The following is a 23364-nucleotide window of genomic DNA, read 5'->3' as shown; positions in this document are numbered from 1 at the left end:
CACACATGCTCATGAGAAGCGCTAGTTTGTGTAGGAATTTCTTTCGAACAGTTGTAAAGGCTCAATGGCACTTGTAATGAAACTATTTTTCAACCGTATCCGGCTTTATCCAAGAATGAATTATGATTAGTACATCATGAACTGATTACACGCTTGTTGCAGGTTACTGTAAGTTACTGTCTCAGAAAGATCGGGGCCTGCATTGGGTGTTGAACTGGCAGTGGCTTCAGAAAGACTGATAGGAATGGTTTTATTGAGAACACTGCATTGTAGTAGCAAAAGAATAGTGATTTTTATTATAAACTTTGATCTTTGTATAAACTTTGAATCCAGTGCACTAATGAAAAGCCATATACCGAAAATCATTCACATCAGCTCAACAGTTTTGGACCATCATTTATTTTCCTGGTAACTGCTGGTTTCAGACTTAATTTATCTGAGCAGTGGTACAAGCACAAATATAATAATGGTGCTAATAATAATGAAATTTGTTGAGTGCTTTGTGCCCCATGTTGTTTAAAGTGCTCTATGTACAGGGCATTTAAGCTTCACAGCCTTAGCCACATTGTACAGATGAGAAAACAGAAACACAGAGAAGCTGAGTTTCTTTCGGAGAGCGTCTGATCAGGAGTGCTGGAAGCAGCGTGGCTTCAGAGCTCTCATCTGTAACCACATACATTGATAAAAACTCATAAATGTTTATAAATATGTCATTAAGTCTGCCTGTACATCTAATGCTGACTTCAGTTTTATTTGTCATTTTTATTGGGAAAGTACAAGTGACGGTAACTGTCACTACTTGCTTTATTTAAATTTCATGAACATTATCTCAGTTTCTTCTTTAACTCCTTTTTGTAACCAGGTGGAATGTAAGTAGATACATAAAAATGGAGGTGTTTCTGTGCCTTCCCTTTGTAGAAAAATAAGGGAGAGAAGGAAGAATATAAAATTCTCAAACGTAAAAGAAAACTTTTCCCCAGCCACTTCTGTTTCTTAGAAAAATATAGGGGATTTTTACTGTTTTGGTATAATCATTATGTAATCAAATAATTCAGCATAAGGAAAACTAATTATGTAATATAAGCTGATATGGGTGTGGAAATCCTGAATAATGCACTAAAGGTTCATTATTAGGAATGCACTAATATATATTATTTTTAATGTTAATTTTAGGTAAAAATTGATTGCTTAATGAAAATTTATAAATGATTCATGTTTTCTTATCTTTTTTTCCTTTGTCAAGTGGTAAATGAGAATGTCAGTCTCGTGATCTCTCGACAGTTGCTAACTGATTTCTGTACACATCTCCCTAACCTGCCTGACAGCACAGCCAAAGAAATCTATCATTTCACCTTGGAAAAGATCCAGCCTAGAGTCATTTCATTTGAGGAGCAGGTAAAAATCTCGAACAGTGACTTTTGAACATGAGATAGCAGCAGGTATTTTAGGAGGTATTACTACGTTTTTAAAGGACATGGTCATCCAGTTTTATTTTTGACAAAATGGTGTGTCAAATAGCATGTTACAATGTAAAAATAGATACTAGGATGTTGTAACTCTAGCTGACAGTTGCTCAGATGTTACAATTTGATTTATAAACCAAATATTACTCTTTAGACAATTTTTAAGAATCAGCAAAATTGTTAATAAGGTTAAAATAATAGGAAAACTCCAACATTATGTATGCAGTTAACATAAAAGTACAATTTCATATTTAAGCTAAATTACTGCCATAATCCACATTGCAGAAATGTATTAGTTCAGTTTTTTGGTATTCTGTATATGCAGAATTCATAAAAAAAATAGGGGTGGTCTAGTGACACTTGTACTATTTACTGGTCAGCTTAATATGTTAAACGAAAGCATTATCACAATAGATTAACTTCGCATCCATTTATTTTAGTCACTAATGTGAGTTGAAGTAGTTTAACATGTCTGCCTGTTATTCCAGGTTGCGTCAATAAGACAGCATCTTGCATCCATATATGAGAAAGAAGAAGATTGGAGAAATGCAGCCCAAGTGTTGGTGGGAATTCCTTTGGAAACAGGACAAAAGTATAGTAAATAGTGGATATTGGATGGAGATGTATATAGGATATGTATCATTGTTCACTTGTGTTTTTTCTCACATTCTAGTGAAGGAAACATCATAAACAACTTAATAAGTACAGACATTTTGCAGAATATTAGAAGGTGATAAGTGCTCTAGAGAAAAGTAAAGGGAAAGTGGGGAACAGGTTGTATCATTAAATAGGGTGGCTAGAGTGGGAGGGTGTCCAGGTACATCTTCTCAGATACTTGAAGGAAGTGGGGGAGTGGCTGTGAGCTGAGAGAAGACTGTCAGATCTGGTGGGGAGGATGGCTAATGTAAAGGCCCTAAGACAGGAGCGCGCCTGGAGTATTTTCAGATCGGGGATACCAGAGTGGTTGGAGTGGAGCAAGCCAAGGAAAGGTGGGGGCTGAGATCAGAGAGTACCAAAGACTGGATTATGTAGGTTCTTCTAAGTCATTATAAGGCCTTTGGCTTTTCTCTAAGTGAAATGAGGGGGAGCCGTTGGAGGATTTTGTGTGGAAGATCGACATGATCTGATTTATATTTTAGAAAATCATTCTGTCTACTGGGTTGAGACTAACTGTACCACTGCAGAGAAGATGGAGATTGTGAGAAATGTTGGATTCTGGATATGTTTTTAAGGTAGAGCTAAGGGTTTTCTGGTAGCTTAGATATGGAGTATGAGAAAAAGAGCCAAAATAAATCCTGGTTTTGGTCTGAACTCCTGGAAGGATGGAGTTGCTATCTACTGAGTAGTAAAGAATAGGTTTTGAGGGAAGATCAAGAGTTCCATTTTGGACATGTGATAACCAAGTGGAAGTACCTAGTAGGGAGTTGAATGTATTAGATACTGTCCTTTACAGTGACCGTAATTACCATTTTGATAGTGCGTAGCATTATCTTTCTCTGTGAGGATGTCAGAGAACTGAAAATTTAGCAGTTTTCTAAATAAATTAACCTAAAAGTGATTAAAAGTAGAATCTGGATAAACAGTTGAGAACTTATTTCTTTAAAGAATTATTCATTTTGATAGTTAGAGTAATAAACTTAATAGATGGCATAAAAATTGGAAAACTCAATAAAAGTATAGTACTCTCTCTTTTTTTTTTTTTTTTAATTTTTATTTTATTTGACGGACAGAGATCACAAGTAGGCAGAGAGGCAGGCAGAGAGAGGAGGAAGCAGGCTCCCCATGGAGCAGAGAGCCCGATGTGGGGCTCGATCCCAGGACTCTGGGATCATGACCTGAGCCAAAGGCAGAGGCTTTAACCCACTGAGCCACCCAGGTGTCCCCAAAAGTATAGTACTCTTTATAGCAGTTCATGTAAATTTGAGTTATGAATGGAAATAGTATACTACAAAATGCTAACAATATATGACTTGGGGAAAAATTTTGAATTAGTATAAAAAAATTTAAAAAGTAAAGACTTTCAGAACTTGGGCCATGTAAATTGTAAACTCCGTTCTTGCCACATGGTGGCATCACTTTTGCTCGTAATAAAAAAGATTTTTCTGTAAGGATTAATCTTGAATTTTGTAAGTTTCGAATTACGTGAGGTGTCAGTTGTGCATTTCTTGCATAAAATGTGGCCACAGAGATAAAGAAGAAAATGAAAACCACCTGTAATCTGAACACCGAGAGATAATTGGTATTACTGTCTTCATAAGTATGTATAGAAATACATCTTAATAGTGTCTTACATGCTGTTTTATCCTGTTTTTTCACTTAGCAAAAAAATACATGACTGTTTTCATATAGTAATGATTATAACAACTGTATATTATCCTATCATCTTAATGTACCACAATTTAGTTGATTATTATAAATATCATAATAGGTGATTCCCAGTTTTTTCCTGTTAGATATTTATGAGTAACTTTATAAATGAATATTCCTTTTATATATGTGTACACATCCCTGATTATTTTCTTGAGATTAATTTTCTGGAGGTAAAATGTAGTAGGTAAGGAATGTATGCATTTTCAAGGGTTCAAAGGGTGGTTGGAAAATATATTGCCAAATTGTTTTCCAGGATGGTTTACTCATTTATAGCCCCAACACCACTATATGATACACCCCTCAACTGGGCATTTTTTAAGTTCTTTGACTTGTGAGATTATCTGAGGATTGAAGGAAGCTAAAAAACAATAGAACAATCATGATAGAAAAAATAAAAATTGAGTAAAATTTATTTTGTAAATATTTTTTAGACTTTTTCTAATATAGTAAAAATTTGATTCTCTTAATTTAACAGAATATGTAATGAAAAAATGTATTTTCTCCAACTCCTAAAAACTTTTATTTTTTTAATAAATCCTTTTTTTCTTTTTAAGATTTTATTTATTTATTTGATAGAGAGAGAGATCACAAGTAGACACAGAGGCAGGCAGAGAGAGAGGGGGAAGCAGGCTCCCCGCAGAGCAAAGAGCCTGATGTGGGGCTCGATCCCAGGACCCTGGGATCATGACCTGAGCCGAAGGCAGAGGCTTTTAACCCATGAGCCACCCAGGTGCCCCTCCTAAAAACTTTCTTGATTATATATTTAGTCATTCTGTTTTTTTCTGTTACATCCTAGGCAGTACAATGTAGATTATAAACTGGAGACTTACCTGAAGATCGCGAGGCTGTATCTGGAAGATGACGATCCCGTCCAGGCAGAGGCTTACATAAATCGAGCATCATTGCTTCAGAATGAATCCACCAATGAGCAGTTACAGATACACTATAAGGTAACAGATGAGCTGATTTGGGATTAATTTTGTATTGGAGAATCCTACTATACTAAGATGCTCCAGAACATCATTTTATTTTTTGCTTTGATTTTGAGTTTTTGGCTTTGATTTTGAATTTTTTCCCCTAATTGAGAAATTTCCCTCTTTAGGTATGCTATGCACGTGTTCTCGATTATAGAAGAAAATTCATTGAAGCTGCACAAAGGTACAATGAGCTCTCTTACAAGACAATAGTGCATGAAAGTGAAAGACTAGAGGCCTTAAAACATGCTTTGCACTGTACCATCTTGGCATCAGCAGGTAAACTTGTAATTTGTGCTTTCATGAACAGTTACCTTTGCTTAATAATTGCAGGTTCATTACTACTGGAGGATTTAGCAAAAAACTATTTTTTAAGGGGATGTCTTATTGCAATTATAATTATGTCTTATGCAGTGATAAATTTAAACATTTAAACAGTTAAAAACAGCAATAAAATAGATTGCTAACTTAAAAAATTTTTAAATATGCATGTATCTGTCTATTACCCACATGTGTTAGGAGTAATTAAGAGAGATAACATGAAATTTAGTTTGCCTAATATAGCTCTTAAAAATAAATAATGAAATTCAGTGAAAATTATATAAAGGGAAATAAAAATTAAAATCTAGAGATTGATAATAATGTACTGCTTTTGGGATTTTCTTTAACTTCAAGCCTTAGTTTTATATCTCACATTTATCCTTTTCTTTGGTAAATATGAAAAATAAACTGTTCTTTGTTCTTTTTTACTAAATTATAGCATATAAATCACTCAACTTATAGAGCAGAAAAGACATTGAGAAAAAATGCTGGTAATGCTAAGCCACGGCTTTTCTAAATCATTTTTAGAATGTTTATTGATCTGTATTTAGTTAAGAGCTTGATGACATGTTCATACTACACATTTCATTCCTTATGAAGCAGTGATCTTATTTATTGTATTTTTGTTACTGAAAAGGCAATACATAGAATGGTATTGCTTCCAGTTCTTAAGAGCTTTTACTGGTTACTTGGGTTTCCTTCCTGTACAAGTGTCTGTCTGTATCCTCTTTTTTTAATAAACAGTAGCATGATATGCATACTTTGTAACCTGCTTTTTTCCTTCCTGTATATTGGCAGTCTTTATATGTCAATACATACCACTCATTCTTTTTGGATGAGCAATTGAGTATTCACTAATTCTGTGTTGGCAGTAACTTTGTAGAACACAGCTGCCACAAATCAGGACAACTGACTGTATTTTAGTAGGCAAAAATGGAGTCATAACATAGTTTCTTATTGGAGAAATAGGTTGTGAGAATATTTGATGCTCATTTGCTTCCCTTAGGACAGCAGCGTTCTCGGATGCTAGCCACTCTTTTTAAGGATGAAAGGTGCCAGCAACTTGCTGCTTATGGGATCCTGGAGAAAATGTACCTAGACAGGATCATCAGAGGAAATCAACTTCAAGAGTTTGCTGCCATGTTAATGCCTCACCAAAAAGCAACTACTGCTGATGGTAATGATCAGGTCTTAATTTGTGGAAGCAAATATTTAGGTACACACAGTGGCAAGTGTGTTAAATTTGAAGCATCTTGATATCTTTCTATAATATTTTTACATAACACTTGATGACCAAAAAGGAGTATTATATTGACTGAAAATGAGTGTTATATCCAGATAGGGTTTAAATAATAAAAATAGCCCTATTGGAAAGCATATTGTAAAATAATGCATCTTCAGAGATTACAAGGGCAGAACTATAACCTATGTTAATAGTGCCTGATTTTTATTTTTTATTTATTTGTTTTTAAAATTTTATTTATTTGACAGAGAGAGACAGCCAGAAAGGGAACACAAGCAGGGGGAGTGGGAGTGGGAGAGGGAGAAGCTTCCCACTGAGCAGGGAGCCCAGTGCAGGGCTCAGTGCGGGACCTTGGGATCATGACCTGAGCCAAAGGCAGATGCTTAATGGCTGAGCCACCCAGGTGCCCCTAGTGACTGGTTTTTGAAAAACTCAAACCCTTTGATAAGTACCTTAATTAATTTTTTTTAGAGATTTTATTTATTTATTTGACAGCGAGAGATCACAAAGAGGCAGAGAGGCAGGCAGAGAGAGAGGGGGAAGCAGGCTCCCTGTGGAGCAGAGAGCCGGATGTGGGGCTCGTTCCCAGGACCCTGAGATCATGACCTGAGCTGAATGCGGAGGCTTAACCCACTGAGCCACCCAGGTGCCCCAACCTTAATTAATTTTAAGCATCAGTTTTTAACAGTGTAATTATCCAGTCCTATTTTAGATAGAGTAAAATTTGGCACAGTAGCTTGCTTAAGGTTATTCAGGGTGAAAGTGCTACCAGTAAGAATAGAACTTGGTGTCATGTTTCCTAGTTAAGGGATCTATTTGCTTGCCAGGCTACCTTTTCCAGAGAAGTTTTTAATAGTTGCTTGTTTGTAACATCAGTCACTTTATATATGTTTGTCTACAGAGGTTTTAAAGTAACTGAAACAATAACACGTAATAATAAAAATATAAACAGAGCATCAGAAACATGAAAAAAGTCAAGATAAACGCAGATCTGTTAGACTTACTTCCTTGGATTCAACATCATCCTATATCAAAGAGAATTCAGCTGTAAAAAGTCATGTATGCAGGGGGTTTGCTAAAAGGTATACACTTCACCCAGTCTTACTGCCCTGAGTTAGACCAGATCACTGAAGGAATTGCAGTGACCGCCTGTTGAATTTTTCATTTAATTTATACTTTAAGAAGCAAACTAGTTGATTTTCATCGTTCTGTCTAAAGGAGGTATTTTTTCTATAGGATATTGGTTATGCAGTCCTCAGGAAAAGTTCCTCACAGTCTTGCAGCTGTGATTCTCCTGAACAGTTTTTTTTGTTTTTTTTTTAATCTTATTTAAATACACTCTGGGGGCGCCTGGGTGGCTCAGTGGGCTAGAGCCTCTGCCTTCTGCTCAGGTCATGATCCCGGGGTCCTGGGATCGAGCCCCACATCAGGCTCTCCTCTCAGCGGGGTACCTGCTTCCCCCCGCCCCCCGCCTGCCTCTCTGTCTGTTTGTGATCTCTGTGCAAATAAATAAATAAAAATCTTAAAAAAAAAAAAATACACTCTGAGTTGGTTGGTTTTTCTTATCTTGACTGCTAGAAAGCTTATTAAATTAGCAGCCTACCTATAAATAGTGTGTATGTATGTGTTTTGATTGTTGTTACTTTTAAATTCTTTTCCATGTATTCTGAGCAGCTAACATTCTGAGACATCTAACAAGTTGGAAAAGATAGTTAAAAAGAAAAAGTTTCCGGAAGTGATATAGTCAAACTTCACATTTGACTTTGAACTTTCTGGCTATGAAAAAAAAAAAAGTGAAAAGATTCTTTCTAAAAAGGATGCTTCTTAGGACCTCTGAGGATAAAAATAATCATCAAATCTCTCCCATGGGACTATAAAGAGGGGACAGATGTTTCGTTGTCTTCTCCCATTTTAGGCCTTACTGTTTTTCTTATTTATCTCTTCTGGACATTTTTGTTGATTGGCATTATAACCTTTAGCAATCTTGAGATGTAATTTTTTTTAATTATAATTCATTTTTTGTATTCTTAAAGTTGTGTAATATTACTGCTAATCTGCTTTCTGCTCACTAGATTTGTCTGTGGTGGACATTTCACATAAATGGAATCACACAATATATGCCTTTTCACTTGGCAAAGTGTTTATCCATGTTGTAGCATTTATCAATACTTTACTCCTTTTTATTGCCAAATAATATTCTATATGTGAATATACTGCATTTTATTTCCTCATCAATTGATGGACATTTAGGTTATTTTCACTTTGGGCTATTGATAATGCTTCTATGAATATTCATGTAAAATTTTTTCTATTTTAATTCAGTTAATTAACATAACGTATTACTGGTTTCAGAAGTACAGGTCTGTGATTCATCAGTCTTTACCCAGTGCTTATTACATCACATAACCTCTTTAATGTCCAACACCCAGTTACCCTATCCCTTCATCTCCCTTGCCTCCAGGAACCCTCAGTTTGTTTCCTATGATTAAGAGTCTCTTATGGTTTGTCTCCCTCTCTGATTTCATCTTTTATTTTTTCTTCTCTTCCCCTATGATCCTCTGCTTTGTTTCTTAAATTCCACATATGAGTGAGATCATATGATAATTATGTTTCTCTGATTGACTTATTTCACTTAGCATAATACCCTGTAGTTCTAGCCACATCATTGCATATGGCAAGATTTCATGCTTTTGACGACTATGGAATATTCCATTGTATACATATATCACATCTTCTTTATCCATTCATCTGTCAATGGACATCTAGGCTCTTTCCACAGTTTGGCTATTCTGGACATTGTTGCTATAAACATTGGGATGCAGATGCCCCTTTGGATCACTACATTTGTATCTTTGGGGTAAATACCTGGTAGTGCGATTGCTGGGTTGTAGGGTAGCTCTATTTTCAACTTTTTGAGGAACCTCCATGCTGTTTTCCAGAGTGGCTGCACCAGCTTGCATTCCCACCAACAGTGTAGGAGGGTTCCCCTTTCTCCACATCCTCACCAACACACATTGTTTACTGTCTTGTCAATTTTAGCCATTCTGACCAGTGTGATGTGGAGTATTTTTTCATGTGTCTGTTGGCCATTTGGATGTCTTCTTTGGAGAAAGGTCTGTTCTTGTCTTCTGCCCATTTCTTGATTGGATTATTTATTCTTTGGGTGTTGAGTTTGATAAGTTCTTCATAGATTTTAGATACTCGCCCTTTATCTGATATGTCATTTGCAAATATCTTCTCCGATTCTGTTGGTTGTCTTTTGGTTTTGTTGACTGTTTCCTTTGCTGTGCAAAAGCTTTTTGTCTTGATGAAGTCCTAGTTGTTCATTTTTGTCTTTGTTTCCCTTGCCTTTGGAGATATGTCTAGCAAGAAGCTGCTGTAGTGGGGCACCTGGGTGGCTCAGTGGGTTAAGCCTCTGCATTCAGCTCAGGTCATGATCTCAGGGTCCTGGGATTGAGCCCCAAGTCGGGCTCTCTGCTCAGCAGGAAGCCTACTTCCCCCTCTCTCTCTACCTGCCTCTCTGCCTCCTTGTGATCTCTCTCTGTCAAATAAATAAAATCTTTAATAAAAAAAAAAGGAAGCTGCTGTAGCCGAGGTCAAAGAAGTTGCTGCCTGTTTTCTCCTCTAGGATTTTGATGGATTCCTGTCTCACATTAAGGTCTTTCATCCATTTTGAGTCTGTTTTTGTGTATGGTGTAAGGAAATGGCCCAGTTTCATTCTTCTGCATGTGGCTGTCCAATGTTCCCATTACCATTTGTTGAAGAGGCTGTCTTTTTTCCATTGGACATTCTTTCCTGCTTTGTCGAAGATTAGTTGATTAGTTGACCATAGAGTTGAGGGTCTGTTTCTGGGCTCTCTATTCTGTTCCATTGATCTATGTGTCTGTTTTTGTGCCAGTACCATGCTGTCTTGATGATGACAGGTTTGTAATAGAGCTTGAAGTCCGGAATTGTGAGGCCACCGTTTTGGTTTTCTCTTTCAACATTTCTTTGGCTTTGGAGCCGACTTCTAACAGTTCTGGTTTTGTGCTCCGCTGCTCTATATCGGTTGTGGCCAGCCGGTGGCAGAGGCTCCCGCCCCATCCCCTTCCCCACCATGGTCTGTCTGCCCATGTATTACCTTGATTCACTTCTTTGGAACATCTACCTTGCAGAGAGTGGTCGCTTCTCTCTCTGTAGAGTTGCAGCTGTTCTTTCTCAGCCTTCCGGTTGGGTCACAGGTGTTCAGAATGACTTGATAGCTGTCTAGCAGAAGTCTTGGGACCAGATGAAATTATGGTCTCCTATTCCTCCACCATCTTCACTGTGAAAATTTTTGTATGAACACGGTTTTTAATTCTTCTCGGTATTCACCTAGGAGTGCAGTGACGGGGACATGTGATAACTTGGTGGTTAGTCCTTTGAAAAGTTGCCAGATTGTTTTCAAAAGCAGCTGCTCCTTTCTGCACTCCTGTCAGCTGTGTGTGCGGGTTCTGATTTCTCCATATTTTCTCTCATGTTTGTTATCCGTGCTTTTGACTTGGACACCCTCGTGTGTGTGAAGTTGGTGTCACATAGTTTTGATTTGCCTTTCCCCGAACAGCTTTTCATGTACTTATTGGCTATTTGTATATCTTTAGAGAAAAAGTTTGTTTGGATCCTTTTCAGTTTTTAAACTGGGTTATTTGTCCTTTTATTACTGAATTGTAGGAATTCTTTATATATTCTAGACCTGATCATTACCAGGTGATTTGCCAATACTTTCTCCCATTCCGTGTGTTTTCTCTTCACTTTCTGGTGGTTTCCTTTGAGACATTAAAGTCTTTAATTTTGATGGAGTCCAGTGTATCTGTTTCTGCTTTTTGTTGCCTGTACTTTGTACTGAGAAGCTGTTGCCTAATCCAGGGTTGTGAAGACTTGCTCTCTTTTCGTCTGTATGTTTTGTAGTTACAGCTTGTACATGTAGACATTTGATTCATTTGAGTTCAGTTTTGTATGTGGTGTAAGATCAATGTCCACCTTTATTTTTTTGCATGCAGATACCCAGTTGTCCTCGTAACTGTTGAAGAGACTGTGAGTTCCCCATTAAATTATCCTGGGACCCTGTTGATAATCAGTTGACCATAAATGTGCGAGTTTATCTCTGGAGTCTCAGTTCTATTCCATTCTGTATTCCTATCCCTATACCAGTACCACATTGTCTAGGTTACTCTATCTTTATAGCAAGTTTTGAAATTGGGATATGTGAGTCCTGCAACTGTTTTTCCTCTCAAGATTGTTTTGGCTCCTCTGAGTCCCAATAGAATGAACTTTAAAATCAGTTTGTTAGTGTCTGCCAAGAATCCAGCTGGAATTTCGATAGGGATTACCCTGAGTCCATAAATCAACTTGGGGATTATTGCCATCTGAAAAGTATTAAGTTTTCCTATTTTCCCTTTATTTACGTTTTTATATTTGAGAGTGGCTAAGATAGTAGATCTTAAAAGTTCTCACCACAAAAAAACAAACAAACAAACAAAAAACCGTGAGGTGATGGGTGTTAGTTAAATTTATTGTGGTAATCATTTTACAGTGTATACGTATATCAAATCATTATGTTGTACATCTTAAACTAGTACGATATTATAGGTGATAATCTGTTAAGGGTTAATATTCAAAATATATAAAGAACTTCTAAAATTCAGCATCCAAAAAACAAATAATCCAGTTAAAAAAAGGGTGACATTTTTCCAAAGAAGACGTACAGATGGCCAACAGACACATGAAAAGGTACTCCACATCACTCATCATCAGGGAAATACAAATCAAAACCACAGTGAGATCCCACCTCACACCTGTCAGAATGGCTAAAATTAATAAGTCAGGAAACAACAGATGTTGGTGAGGATGTGGAGAAAAGGGGAACCCTCCTACACTGTTGGTGGGAATGCAAACCCGTGCAGCTACTCTGGGAGACAGTGTTGAGGTTCCTCAAAAAGTTAAAAATAGAACTAACCTACAATATAGGAGTTGCCCTACTGGGTATTTACCCGAGGTTTACAAAAATACTGATTGAAAGAAATACATGTACCTCGATGTTTGTAGCAGCATTGCCTGCAACAGCCAAATCATGGAAAGAGCCCAAATGTCCATTGACTGATGAATGGATAAAGAAGAGGTGTGTACACACACACACGCACACACACACACAGGAATATTATTCAGCCGTGTCAAATAAATAAAATCTTCTAAAAAAAAAAAAGTGTAAAACAAGGGGCACCTGGGTCATACGGTTGAACGTCTGATCGATGGTGACCATGTGGTGTGATCGATCAGGGTCAAGAGACTGAGCCCGTGTCGGGCTCTGCTCAGCGTGGGGGCTGTCGGAGATTGTCTGTCCTCCCTCTGCCCCTTCCCTCCCACTCACTCTCTCTCTCAGACAAATAAATAAATCCTTTGTAGAAAAAAGTATAAAACAAGTTTCAAGCTTTTAATGGTCTTATTTATATTTAAGGTTCTAGCATCTTGGACAGAGCTGTTATTGAACATAATTTGTTGTCTGCAAGCAAATTATATAATAATATCACCTTTGAAGAACTTGGAGCTCTTTTAGAGATCCCTGCAGCCAAGGTATTTTCTTGTTTCCAATTTATAAAAAAAGAAGTTAGACTAAACTACAATATGTAATCGATAAATATTGGCAACTGCAATAAAAATACACATAAAAAGCCTCAGGAAAATAGAAGTAAATTATTTGAATGTTAAAGTAGTAATGTAATGGAATTGTCCTACTTTTTTGCTTTTTTTTTAACTGTATTTTATGATAAAGTGACCTAGAATGAAAATCTTTAAGGGGTTCCAGGTTATGATACCTGTTTTATGAGAGTCTTTGTTTAGTGTCTGTTTCAGTCCATTTCACGGTGTTTTCTGATTTCTGATGAACTTGAGATTTTGATACATGCCTTACTTCCTTTTCCGCTCTAGTTGACTCAAAGGTTAAATATTTTATCTGTTTGAAAGAATAACTGTGGTCATTCTCTAGGCTATTCTGTTATAACTTTTATGCTTGATTTATCTTAATTGACTGAGTTAGTAGGAAATTAATTTTATTTTTAGTCATGATAAAGGTTTGGTTGGCTCTGTACAAATACCAAAAAAGTACCAACAGTGTTTAGAGGGTATTTCAGGTATCATTTAAAAAACATTCTCTTAATTTTAAATAAGAGTAGAAGTAAGCAATCCACTTATTTTTACCTAACTTGCATATCTTAAATCATGTAGTAATGGATCATGTCCCCTTTTATCTGTTGGTGAAATATTAATTTAGAATTTCCTAACACAGTTACTGTACTTGTACATATTCAGTGCATAGTACAGGAAGTGGAACCGTTTGGGAACCAAAGCTTAAGTTCCCATTAAAAGATACTTTCTTTTGGGGCGCCTGGGTGGCTCAGTGGGTTAAAGCCTCTGCCTTAGGCTCAGGTCATGATCCCAGGGTCCTGGGATCGAGCCCCACATCGGACTCTCTGCTCGGCGGGGAGCCTGCTTCCTCCTCTCTCTCTGCCTGCCTCTCTGCTTGTGATCTCTGTCTGTCAAATAAATAAATAAAATCTTTAAAAAAAAAAAGGATACTTTCTTTTTAGGCTAAGACTAATTATTTAACAATAAATGATAGTACAGTTGTTTAGGCTTGATTGTGAAGATGATCAGAATTACTAAAATGACCAAGTCATAAGCCAGTTTGCTTACACATAGTAAACATGAAACATGTCCTTAGGAGCTAGGTAGAGGACCTTTTGGTTCCGTTTAATGTCTTTTTTTTTTTTAAGATTTTATTTGAGAGAGAGAGGGAAAGCACAGAGGGAGAGTGAGAGGGAGAAGCAGACTCCCTGCTGAGCAGGGAGCCTTATGTGGGACTAGATCCCAGGACCCAGAGATCATGGCCTGATAAAAAGGTAGATGCTTAACCGACTCAGCCACCCAGGCCCCCCCCCTTAATTGTCTTTAAAATCCTTTTAATTTTTATTTATCTATCTATATATTTAATTTTTTAAAAAAGAGTTTAGTTTTTTAAGTAATCACTAAACCCAGTGTGGGGCTCAAACTCACAGCCCTGAGATCAAGAGTCCCATGCCTGGCACCCCTTTTTAATTCCCTTTTAAATTTGAACATCATTCCTCCTTCAAAATAATACTTTCTTCAAAAATACTACTTTCTTAAAGAATTTTCTAGGTGATAAACACTGCAAATTTAAATGAAGTAAAAAGAAAAACTAGTTTGTGTAGGCTTTCTTGAGGTATGGATTTCCGTGAGAAGAAAAATTGTTAATTTGATTTTAGGCAGAGGAAGAAATTGGTAAGAGTGTTAGGCTCTTGTCCAAAATCTCAGAAGTAAAACAGATCCCAGCTAACGTAAAGTAATGGGTTATATCGAAAGGACTGGGGGATAAAATAGGCAGATTTACAAGATTAATCTTGTGATGAATGGCAGATGAACATAGAAAGTGTGTGGGTAGCTAAACCAAGAGATTTCAGTTCTCTTACATGTGAGGAACTGTTAGATATGATAAAGTTTACGAGAGTTTATTGTTTCTTTGTTTTTTTTTTAACAGGCAGAAAAAATAGCATCACAAATGATAACAGAAGGACGTATGAATGGATTTATTGATCAGATTGATGGAATAGTTCATTTTGAAAGTAAGAGGTTTTGCTTATTTCTGTCATAATAAAGTGGCAGGAGACTCTTGTGTACTTAGGATTAGGCCCTGTTGAACAATTTCCTTTGACCTAGTGTATTACTACTGGAATAAACTTACTTCCCTTATTCCTAGAGAAATAATTTGAAATGATTTTTATGAACTTACATTTATGAATCTACTTAATGCTGCATTTTAATGCTCTGGAAGCATTTGAAACCAGAATCAGTAAACCAGTTCACCCTCTCACTCATCACGTGGCGCACCGTGTGCCCGCTCGAGGGTGCTAGCGCGGGGACTCCCTCCAGCAGCGCGTTAGACTCACGGGGCAGCTCCCTCCGTTCCCTGACTCGTGTTACCTCCTCAGCCCCGCTTTCTACCTCCTTCCCATCATGGAACTTCTGTGCCTGGAACCATGCTACTTGTTAAGATTTGATTTTGAGATATCCCGTTCTCACTGTGTTTCCTGTCTTTCTAGCAGTCCGTGTCCCTTAAGTTCAACTCTTCTGACCGCTTTGCAGCCTCCGGTCCATTATCGTTTTCTTTTTCCTGGTCAGGCCAGCCCTTTTTTGCGTCACTCCTCTTCCGCTCTGACTTGGCATCCACGATTCATTATATCTTTATTTCTTTTTTTAAGGTTTTATTTATTTTTATTTTAGGGGGAGTGAGAGTGCACAGGGGAGGAGCAAAGGGAGAGAGAGAGACTCTCCAGTGGGCTCCATGCTGAGCGCAGAGCCCGGGGCAGGGCTCAGATCATGACCTGAGATGAAACCAGGAGCTGGTGGCTCAGCCAACTCAGCCACCAGGCGCCCTGATCACTGTTTTACTTACCGTTTCGCAGGTGCCCTGGATGACTTGCCTGTTAACTTTTCGACCCGGCTGTCCAGGAAAACTTCGCCTGGAATGAACCCATCCTCCATCTTTTTCATTCCTGTGCTCGAGTAGCTAACTGATGTTGCCAGAGAGGAGTTAGAACAGCAGACAGATTGATGACCACTGCAAATTCAAGGTCGTGGGTTCTCAACAGTACCTGGGACTCTTGACATATTTTTTTTTCCTACCCTGCAGTGGGGATTTCAGATTTCAGTTTTCATAAATCTCGGACTTTTCTCCTCCTTCACTCTCAGCAGCAAACCTTGTTTCCTGTTTTCACAGGGAAAAAAATCTACCAGTGTAAAATTAAGTGAACTTTTTGGTCATATTTATAAAACTTCTGAATATTAAATACCATGTGATCACGTCTTTTCTTCCTTCGTGTTATACGGGAGGTGGTTTCTGTCTCCCTTTCCAGTTCTTGTGCTTCGGGTCCCTTCTCTGACTGGCATCCGTCCCTCTCAAAACCAGCTTCTTAGGAACTTGAGCTTAGTTATTTCGTTTGTTTTCATTCTTTCTTGCTCTATTGGCTTCTTTCTGCCAATATTTAAATATCCTTGGGTCTCTCCCATTTTAACAAGGATATTTTTATCCTTCAGGCCTCATTTTGACTTTTCGGCATCTCGAGTAACTCTGATCATCTCTCCTTTCTGAACCATCCCCACCACCCACAACGCCCTTCATCTCTCACCCTGTTCTGCTTTCCCTCCTCCTTTCCCAGGTATTTGTCCAGTCATCTTTGTAGATTCCGTTGTGCCTTTAAATATGAATATTGCTAAGGGCGAACTCCAGCCCTTTCCCTCCTCACTCTCCTGTTTCCCTTGATTCACTGGCTATTTCCATGCAGACAGTTCTTATGTTTGCCTTTCTAGTGTATGATTCTCTTCTGAGTCCTAGACCCACTGGTGTTAACTGACTACTAGGTCTTTTCCATCTGTTTGTTGAGCATCTCAAATGAACATACCCCAAACTGAATTCATTATCTCCCCTCCCTGCGTCCCTTCCACAGCCTGCCAGCCGGCAGATGCCTTGTTCGCTTCTCCAGCCTTCCTTATCCTTGGTCCCTCTTCTTTGCTGCCCAGAATCCTTTCAGTTTTATCTCCCAGGTGCATCTGGAACCCATTTACTTGTCTTCGCATCTTAACTGTCACCGGCCCATTCTGAAACCTCCCCCACACCCTGGGCTTCCCCCTCACATCTGCCGTCGCTCCTCTCTGGCCTCGTTGCCATAGTACAGTCGGAATGGTGATGATCTTTTGAAAAGGCGAGCAAACAAAACAAAAACCAAATTATTAAATCCTATCAGTTGTGTTTCTGAAGTGAGGCCCTGTGGACCATGAACACATTTTTAAAATTCTTACGCAGACAACTATGTCAATTTTTCATTTTATGGCTGTTTAATTTCCTATATTCATTCAAAAGGTCTCATTCACTTTGGGATAAAAGTAAGACTTTTCCAAAATTTTAAAAATACTTTCATTTATGTTCAGAAATAACTGTCTACAGCTTATTTTTGTGTATAATTTTAAGGTATGATCTAGTTTATCTTTTTTTAAAGATGGATTGCTGATTTGCAAGTACTATTTATTAGTTAAGACATACTTTCTGATCTTTGGCAAATACTACGTTGTATATACGTGTTTGGATCTCTTTCTGTGATCGTTTGGTTCCACTGATCTGTGGCAATATGGTAATAAATTTATAGTAAATTTTACTGTTGGAAAAGCATCTCCTGTCCCTCCATTGCTATGTTTATTACTGAGTTGAAATTTATATAACAGGAACCATTTTATTATTTATCTATTAAAGATTTTATATATTTATTTGACAGAGAGACACAGCAAGAGAGGGAACACAAGCAGAGGGAGTGGGAGAGGGAGCCCGATGTAGGGATCGATCCCAGGACCCTTGGATCATGACCTGAGCCTAAGGCAGACGCTCAGTGACTGAGCCCCCCAGGCGCCCCGACGTGAACCATTAAAGTGAGCAATTCGGAGCATTTAGTGGGTTCACGGTGCTGTGCAACCACGCGCTCTACCTCGTCCCAAATGTTTCGTCTTCCCAAGAGGAAGTCTCGTGCCTCTTGAGAATAGTTGCGTCCATCCTTCCTTCTCCCGGCTGCCACAGCCGCTGTCCGAATTTTTGCGCTGTGGACGCGCGTGTTCTGGACGCTTTGTAGAGACGCAGTCGTGCGCCGTCTGACCGCTCACTCTCGCTTAACACAGTGCTCTGCGGATCCGTTCCTGTCGGCGCGTGGAGCACCGCTTGCTCCGCGGCAGGGCCCACTGCAGCGCTGCACTGTTCTTGATGTCCCAGATCATCTTAGCTGTTTTCAGACGTCACGTCCTCCGTATGAACGCTAATGATCCTGTCCTGTTAGAAAGAACAACAAAGAAAGGGGGGATTATCTTCGTAATTAAAAAAAAAAATGTATGTGTGAACAGGGAGGGCTGTTCTTTTCTTTGTGATACTGCATCTTTCTGTCTGAGGCTGTCGTTTCTTCTGCTCAGGTTATTTTATGTCTTTTATTAAAAATTTTTTTATTTCAGTTTTTTAAATTCTGTGTCCATTTTTGTATATTTGGGTACTGTTTTGAGTAGAATATTCCCCTTTTAACTGCATATTGCTGGTGTGGAGAAAATCCTGGTGATTGATTGATTGATTGATTGATTTGACAGAGATCACAGAGAGGCAGAGAGGCAGGCAGAGAGAGAGGAGGAAGCAGGCTCCCCGCTGAGCAGAGAGCCCGACGCGAGGCTTGATCCCAGGACCCCGGGATCATGACCTGAGCCGAAGGCAGAGGCTTTAACCCACTGAGCCACCCAAGGGGCCCAATCCTGGTGTTTTCTTGCTGAGTTTTGTTTTGTTTTGTTTTGTTCTAAAGATTTTATTTACTTGACAGAGGGAGAGACAGCAAGAGAGGGAACAGAAATGGGGAGTGGGAGAAGCAGGCTTCCTACCGAGCAGGGAGCCCAATGCAGGGCTCGGTCCCAGGACTCCGGCATCATGCGCTGAGCCGAAGGCACATGCTTAATGACTGAGCCACCCAGGCGCCCTGCTTTTTTGTTTAAACATTAAAATATTTATCCCTCAGAGTCCAGTAGACAAAGAGATGTGCTTTGTCCACTAGGTGGCAGTATCTTATGACTCGAGAAACTGCTGGTGGGTTCAGCGAGGCTTTTATGGTGGTGGTTTGGTGGTGGTTTTGTGACTGACGTGCTTTGATTGGTTGGTTTTCTTTTGTTTTCATGAATAATAATAACATGGATCTGTGCGGATATGCTTTTGGTTTTGTACTTTGTGCCAATAATTTGGGTACTTTCCTTAATATTGCTCGATTAGCTTAGTTTTATTAGCCAAGATTTTTGGAATGGATTTTTGAAAACTAGTATTACTGTGTTTATCTTTTGAGTTACACTTGCCGAGCATTCATGGAGTAATGGTAAACGGCGTGTGTTCTTCTTCTGTATAGCACGGGAAGCCCTGCCGACGTGGGACAAACAGATCCAGTCCCTTTGTTTCCAAGTGAATAACCTGCTGGAGAAGATCAGTCAGACGGCGCCAGAGTGGACAGCACAGGCCATGGAGGCGCAGATGGCCCAGTGAGCGCGTGACGGCTTTCACTGAGTTGCACGGATGAATTTCACGGTCTACCCACAGCATTTGCATCATGACCTTACGTATTTCAATCCCTTTTATGCTGGATCCCATTTAAAGAAGACATTGTTAGAACAGGAAGCGCAAGCATTTAAAAACCTGTAGTTCCCATACATTCAGGGTCTCTGTGTCCAAGCTAACTCAGAAGTTTTGGAAGCTTTTTCTTTAAACGGAGTAAGTGAAATATCCGTGGCTAAAAAGTTTGGGATTTGTGATAACTTTGTAGTCATGTAAAACTTAAAGTGCTTTGTGCCTCTCCAAATGTGGTAATTCTAATAAATGGAGACATGAGCCAAATAAAAGTAGTACTTTGTTTTTAATTAGCGAACAGTGTTTTGTTCTTTTCTTTTCATTTCAGTGGACATTGATTTATAGCATGTGCCAGAAGCCCGGAGCCGAGCCTCAGTGCCTGTTCTCCAGCCAGGCGGCCCCAGAGCTGGTAGACAGCGTGTGGGACACTGGTGGTTGCACCAAGCTCCAGAGCGCACAGGGAGGAGCTTTTCATTTCTTAAGAGAGTCCAGGAAAGCTCCTCAGAGAGGGTTATTTCAGGCCAGCTTTATAGAGAAAAGGACTTTTAAAAGTGAGTTTGTAGGCAACTTCCAGTTTCACCTCCAACATGTGAAGAGCATTGAAGTCATCACTCCATCCTCACAATCCGAAGAAGGCTGAGAAGGCTGCAAATCAGTGGCTTTTCTTATTTCCACCAGAGAATTGAGGTCACAGAGCAAACTACTGTGAAGACTGGAAGGAGAGGCAGATAGAAGCATAGGTGAGAGAGCTTGTTGGGAGCACAAGCTCCTGGAGCCATAACTGATAGGAACAGCGAACTGGTAACTTTGACAAGTTCCTGGAGGCCGAGGGTAAACTAGCTTGACAGTTAAACCCCCTGAGGGCCCACTCTCTGGGGAGGCCCTACACTTTCTAGGATTTATCCCCAGGAGCCCCATCAGGTTCTCAGATTAGAGATCAGGATACCCTGTGTTTTAGGCAAGACAGGGGAAGGGAAAGTAACTATTTTGAAATACACCCGGAGCATTTTCCATGGCAAAGGCCTACTTTCTGAGCAGAGCTACACTACCAGAGCCTTACCCAGCCTAGGGCCAGGGCAGTTACTACTACACTTCGAGCCCCTATAGCCTTCTTGTGTCACATAAGAGGAGGAAAAGAAAGGGCTAAGAAACACTTCTGAAGGTCACAGCCCAGGGACTCGGGTTAAGTATAAACAGATTTAGAATCATAAGATTACACGATCCTTCTCAAATCCATTACATCAAACAGGGCTCCAGTGTCGTTGTCCTGGAATTGGAGAGCGATAGGACATGCTCTTTAATACAGTATTCTTAGGGAAACAGTAAAACGGGGAAGAATAAAAACAAGATCAGTGAGCTTGAAAATGTGTTGGTAAAAATTCCCAGGCTGAAATGCAAAACAAAAAACAAACCACCAAAACACAAAAACTATCCAACAACTATGGGACAATTATATAAGCTATAACATAGGTATAATGGGAATACCAGAAGAAGAAGAACAAGAACAGAAGAGATTTTGAAATAATAATGTTTTTTTTCCATAAATTAATGATGGAAACCAAACCATAGGTCCAAGAAGCATAGAAAAGAACAAGCATGATAAATACCAAAAACATCTATACCGAAGTGTGTTGTGTTCAATCTGCAGAAAACAAGGACAAAAAACCTTGAAAGAAGCTAGGGGAAAAAATACCTTCTCTCTCCCTCTCTCTCTTTTAAGATGTATTTGTTTTTGTAGTGAGAGATCACAAGCAAGAGGGGCAGAGGGAGAGGAGAGAGTCCCAAGCAGACTCTGCTGAGTGCAGAGCCTGAAGCAAGGCTCGATCTCATGACTCAGATCAACACTTGAGCCAAAATCAAAAGTTGGTCATCAACCGATTGTGCCACCCGAGTGCCCCCAAAAAACACCTTTTTTTTTTTTAAGATTTTATTTATTTATTTGACAGAGATCGCAAGTAGGCAGAGAGGCAGGCAGAGAGAGAGAGGAGGAAGCAGGCTCCATGCTGAGCAGAGAGCCCGATGTGGGGCTCCATCCCAGGACCCTGGGGTCATGACCCGAGCGGAAGGCAGAGGCTTTAACCCAGGCTCCCCAAAAAACACCTTTTCTATAAAGGAACGTGAGTAAGAATTATATTGGATTTCTCACCAGAAACCATGTAAGGGAGAACTGAGTATAGATATTTAAGACGTTGAAAGAAAAAAAACAGCAGAAGATACTATCCAGCAAAATTATCTTTTAAAAGTGAAGGAAGAGTCTCAGCAAAACTGAAGACATTTGTTGTCAGGAGACCTGTGTTAGAAGTGCTAAAAGTTCTTCGGAGTGAAGGAAATGGTATGGGTTAGAACCCTGATGAAGGAAGAGCATGGAGTTAAAATCTTTTCTAAAAATTTTAATTGGTCTGATAGATTACTTTGTTCAAAATAATAGCAACAATTTTTTAATGTTTGTAGTGTATGGATAAGTAAAAAATGACAGCAATGATGGGAGGCAGAAATTGTGAATATTCTCTTATAAGATTGCTGTACTACACATGAAAGAGCAGTGTTCAAATAATGGACTTAGGTTAGTGTAAATGTACATTGCTAACTGGAAGGTAGAAGAAATTGAGAATATATACACAATTGATTTGCTAAGAGAGAAGGGAGAAAATGGAATCATAATGTGCTCAGTTAAAACCAGAGCAACAACAGAGCATTAAAGGCAAACGCTGATGGAACAGCGAGGACAGAGGGACAGATGCACCATTAGAGACCAGCACCCCCTCATCAGCAGCTGACAGACGCGACAGGCAGAAAGTCGGTGAGAATGTAGTTGAACTCAGCGCTATCAGTCAACCGGGTCTAACTGAGGTCTGTAGACTACTTCCAACAACAGTAGAGTATTTTTCTTAATCTCACATAGAACATTCACGAAGATAGACCACATTTTGGGTCATAAAACATCCTTTTTTACATCTTTTTTTGCTTTATTACCTCAATGAACAGTTGGAATTTGAAATTTTAAAAAATGTCTGTGTGCTGAAGGCCATGGAAGTAGGGAATTTTAAGAGTGAAGATGGGACAGGAGAATAGGCTAAAGAAGTAAACTGAGGCTCTATTATGAGGGGCCAGGGAAATTTTGGGGTCTTTTAAAAAAAATGATCACAGTTAAACTTGGGGCAGGAAGTTTTTAAGACGGATTGGAAAGAAGGTAACGGAACTGCAGTTACTAGAGGCGAGCGGACTAGCTCAGGAGCTTGTGCCTGACTGTTCGAAGACATCATGAAGGTTCGGACCACATCCATGAAGACAAGGAGAAGAGGACAGGTTGATCCGTTCAGTGAATGATTTGAGTAGGTATCTAGCAGGTGTCAGGCATTGTTCTGGGCCCTGGGGATACAGCAGCAAGCAAAATCGGTCATCCAGTGGGGCTATCAAGTGGAATTTAAGTGACAGAAGCCAGTGGCTAATTGTGAGGAGAAGGGCAAAGGGTGTGATTAGTCAGTTCAGGACTCACTGATATTCATTGGTACTTAGAGTTTGTATCTTGAACAGCTAAGTAAGTGGTGATAGCATTTGACATGTGGGGTAGAGAAGGTCTAAGGTACATCCAGTTGGACTCGGTTAGTAGGCAGCTGAGGAGTCGTTCAGAACGTCATCAGTAAGGGAGAGACTGGAAATAATAGTCCTCCCTGACATCTAGGAGACGGTTGAAGCCGTAGGAGTAGATGACGCTGAGGACATGAGGTGTGAAAAGAGCGGATCCCAGATGCAACCTTGCAAAGCACCCAACTCCATGAG

At 39.3% G+C, this 23364-nt stretch overlaps 1 protein-coding gene across 2 annotated transcripts in view; it reads left to right on the top strand.

Annotated features, from left to right (window-relative positions):
• Positions 1–19879, top strand: part of COPS4 (COP9 signalosome subunit 4) — a 35970-nt gene extending 16091 nt beyond the window's left edge. Inside the window, exons 3-10 of one of the 2 annotated variants that reach the window (XM_032878564.1) lie at positions 1244–1395; positions 1952–2055; positions 4630–4783; positions 4936–5086; positions 6135–6305; positions 12844–12959; positions 14941–15025; positions 19370–19879. In XM_032878564.1, the coding sequence (XP_032734455.1) occupies positions 1244–1395; positions 1952–2055; positions 4630–4783; positions 4936–5086; positions 6135–6305; positions 12844–12959; positions 14941–15025; positions 19370–19503 (1067 nt within the window). In that variant the 3' untranslated portion in view covers positions 19504–19879. The remainder of the gene's footprint in view (positions 1–1243; positions 1396–1951; positions 2056–4629; positions 4784–4935; positions 5087–6134; positions 6306–12843; positions 12960–14940; positions 15026–19369) is intronic. The other variant, XM_032878499.1, reaches the window with a different exon arrangement.
• Positions 19880–23364: the final 3485 nt, after the last annotated feature.

The sequence above is a fragment of the Lontra canadensis genome, unplaced genomic scaffold, assembly GCF_010015895.1.
Source record: "Lontra canadensis isolate GAN:19392208 unplaced genomic scaffold, GSC_riverotter_1.0 scaffold1, whole genome shotgun sequence".
NCBI classification, from domain to species: domain Eukaryota; kingdom Metazoa; phylum Chordata; class Mammalia; order Carnivora; family Mustelidae; genus Lontra; species Lontra canadensis.
Note: the sequence above shows the minus strand (reverse complement) of the source record. Positions and strands in the feature narration are given on the sequence as shown.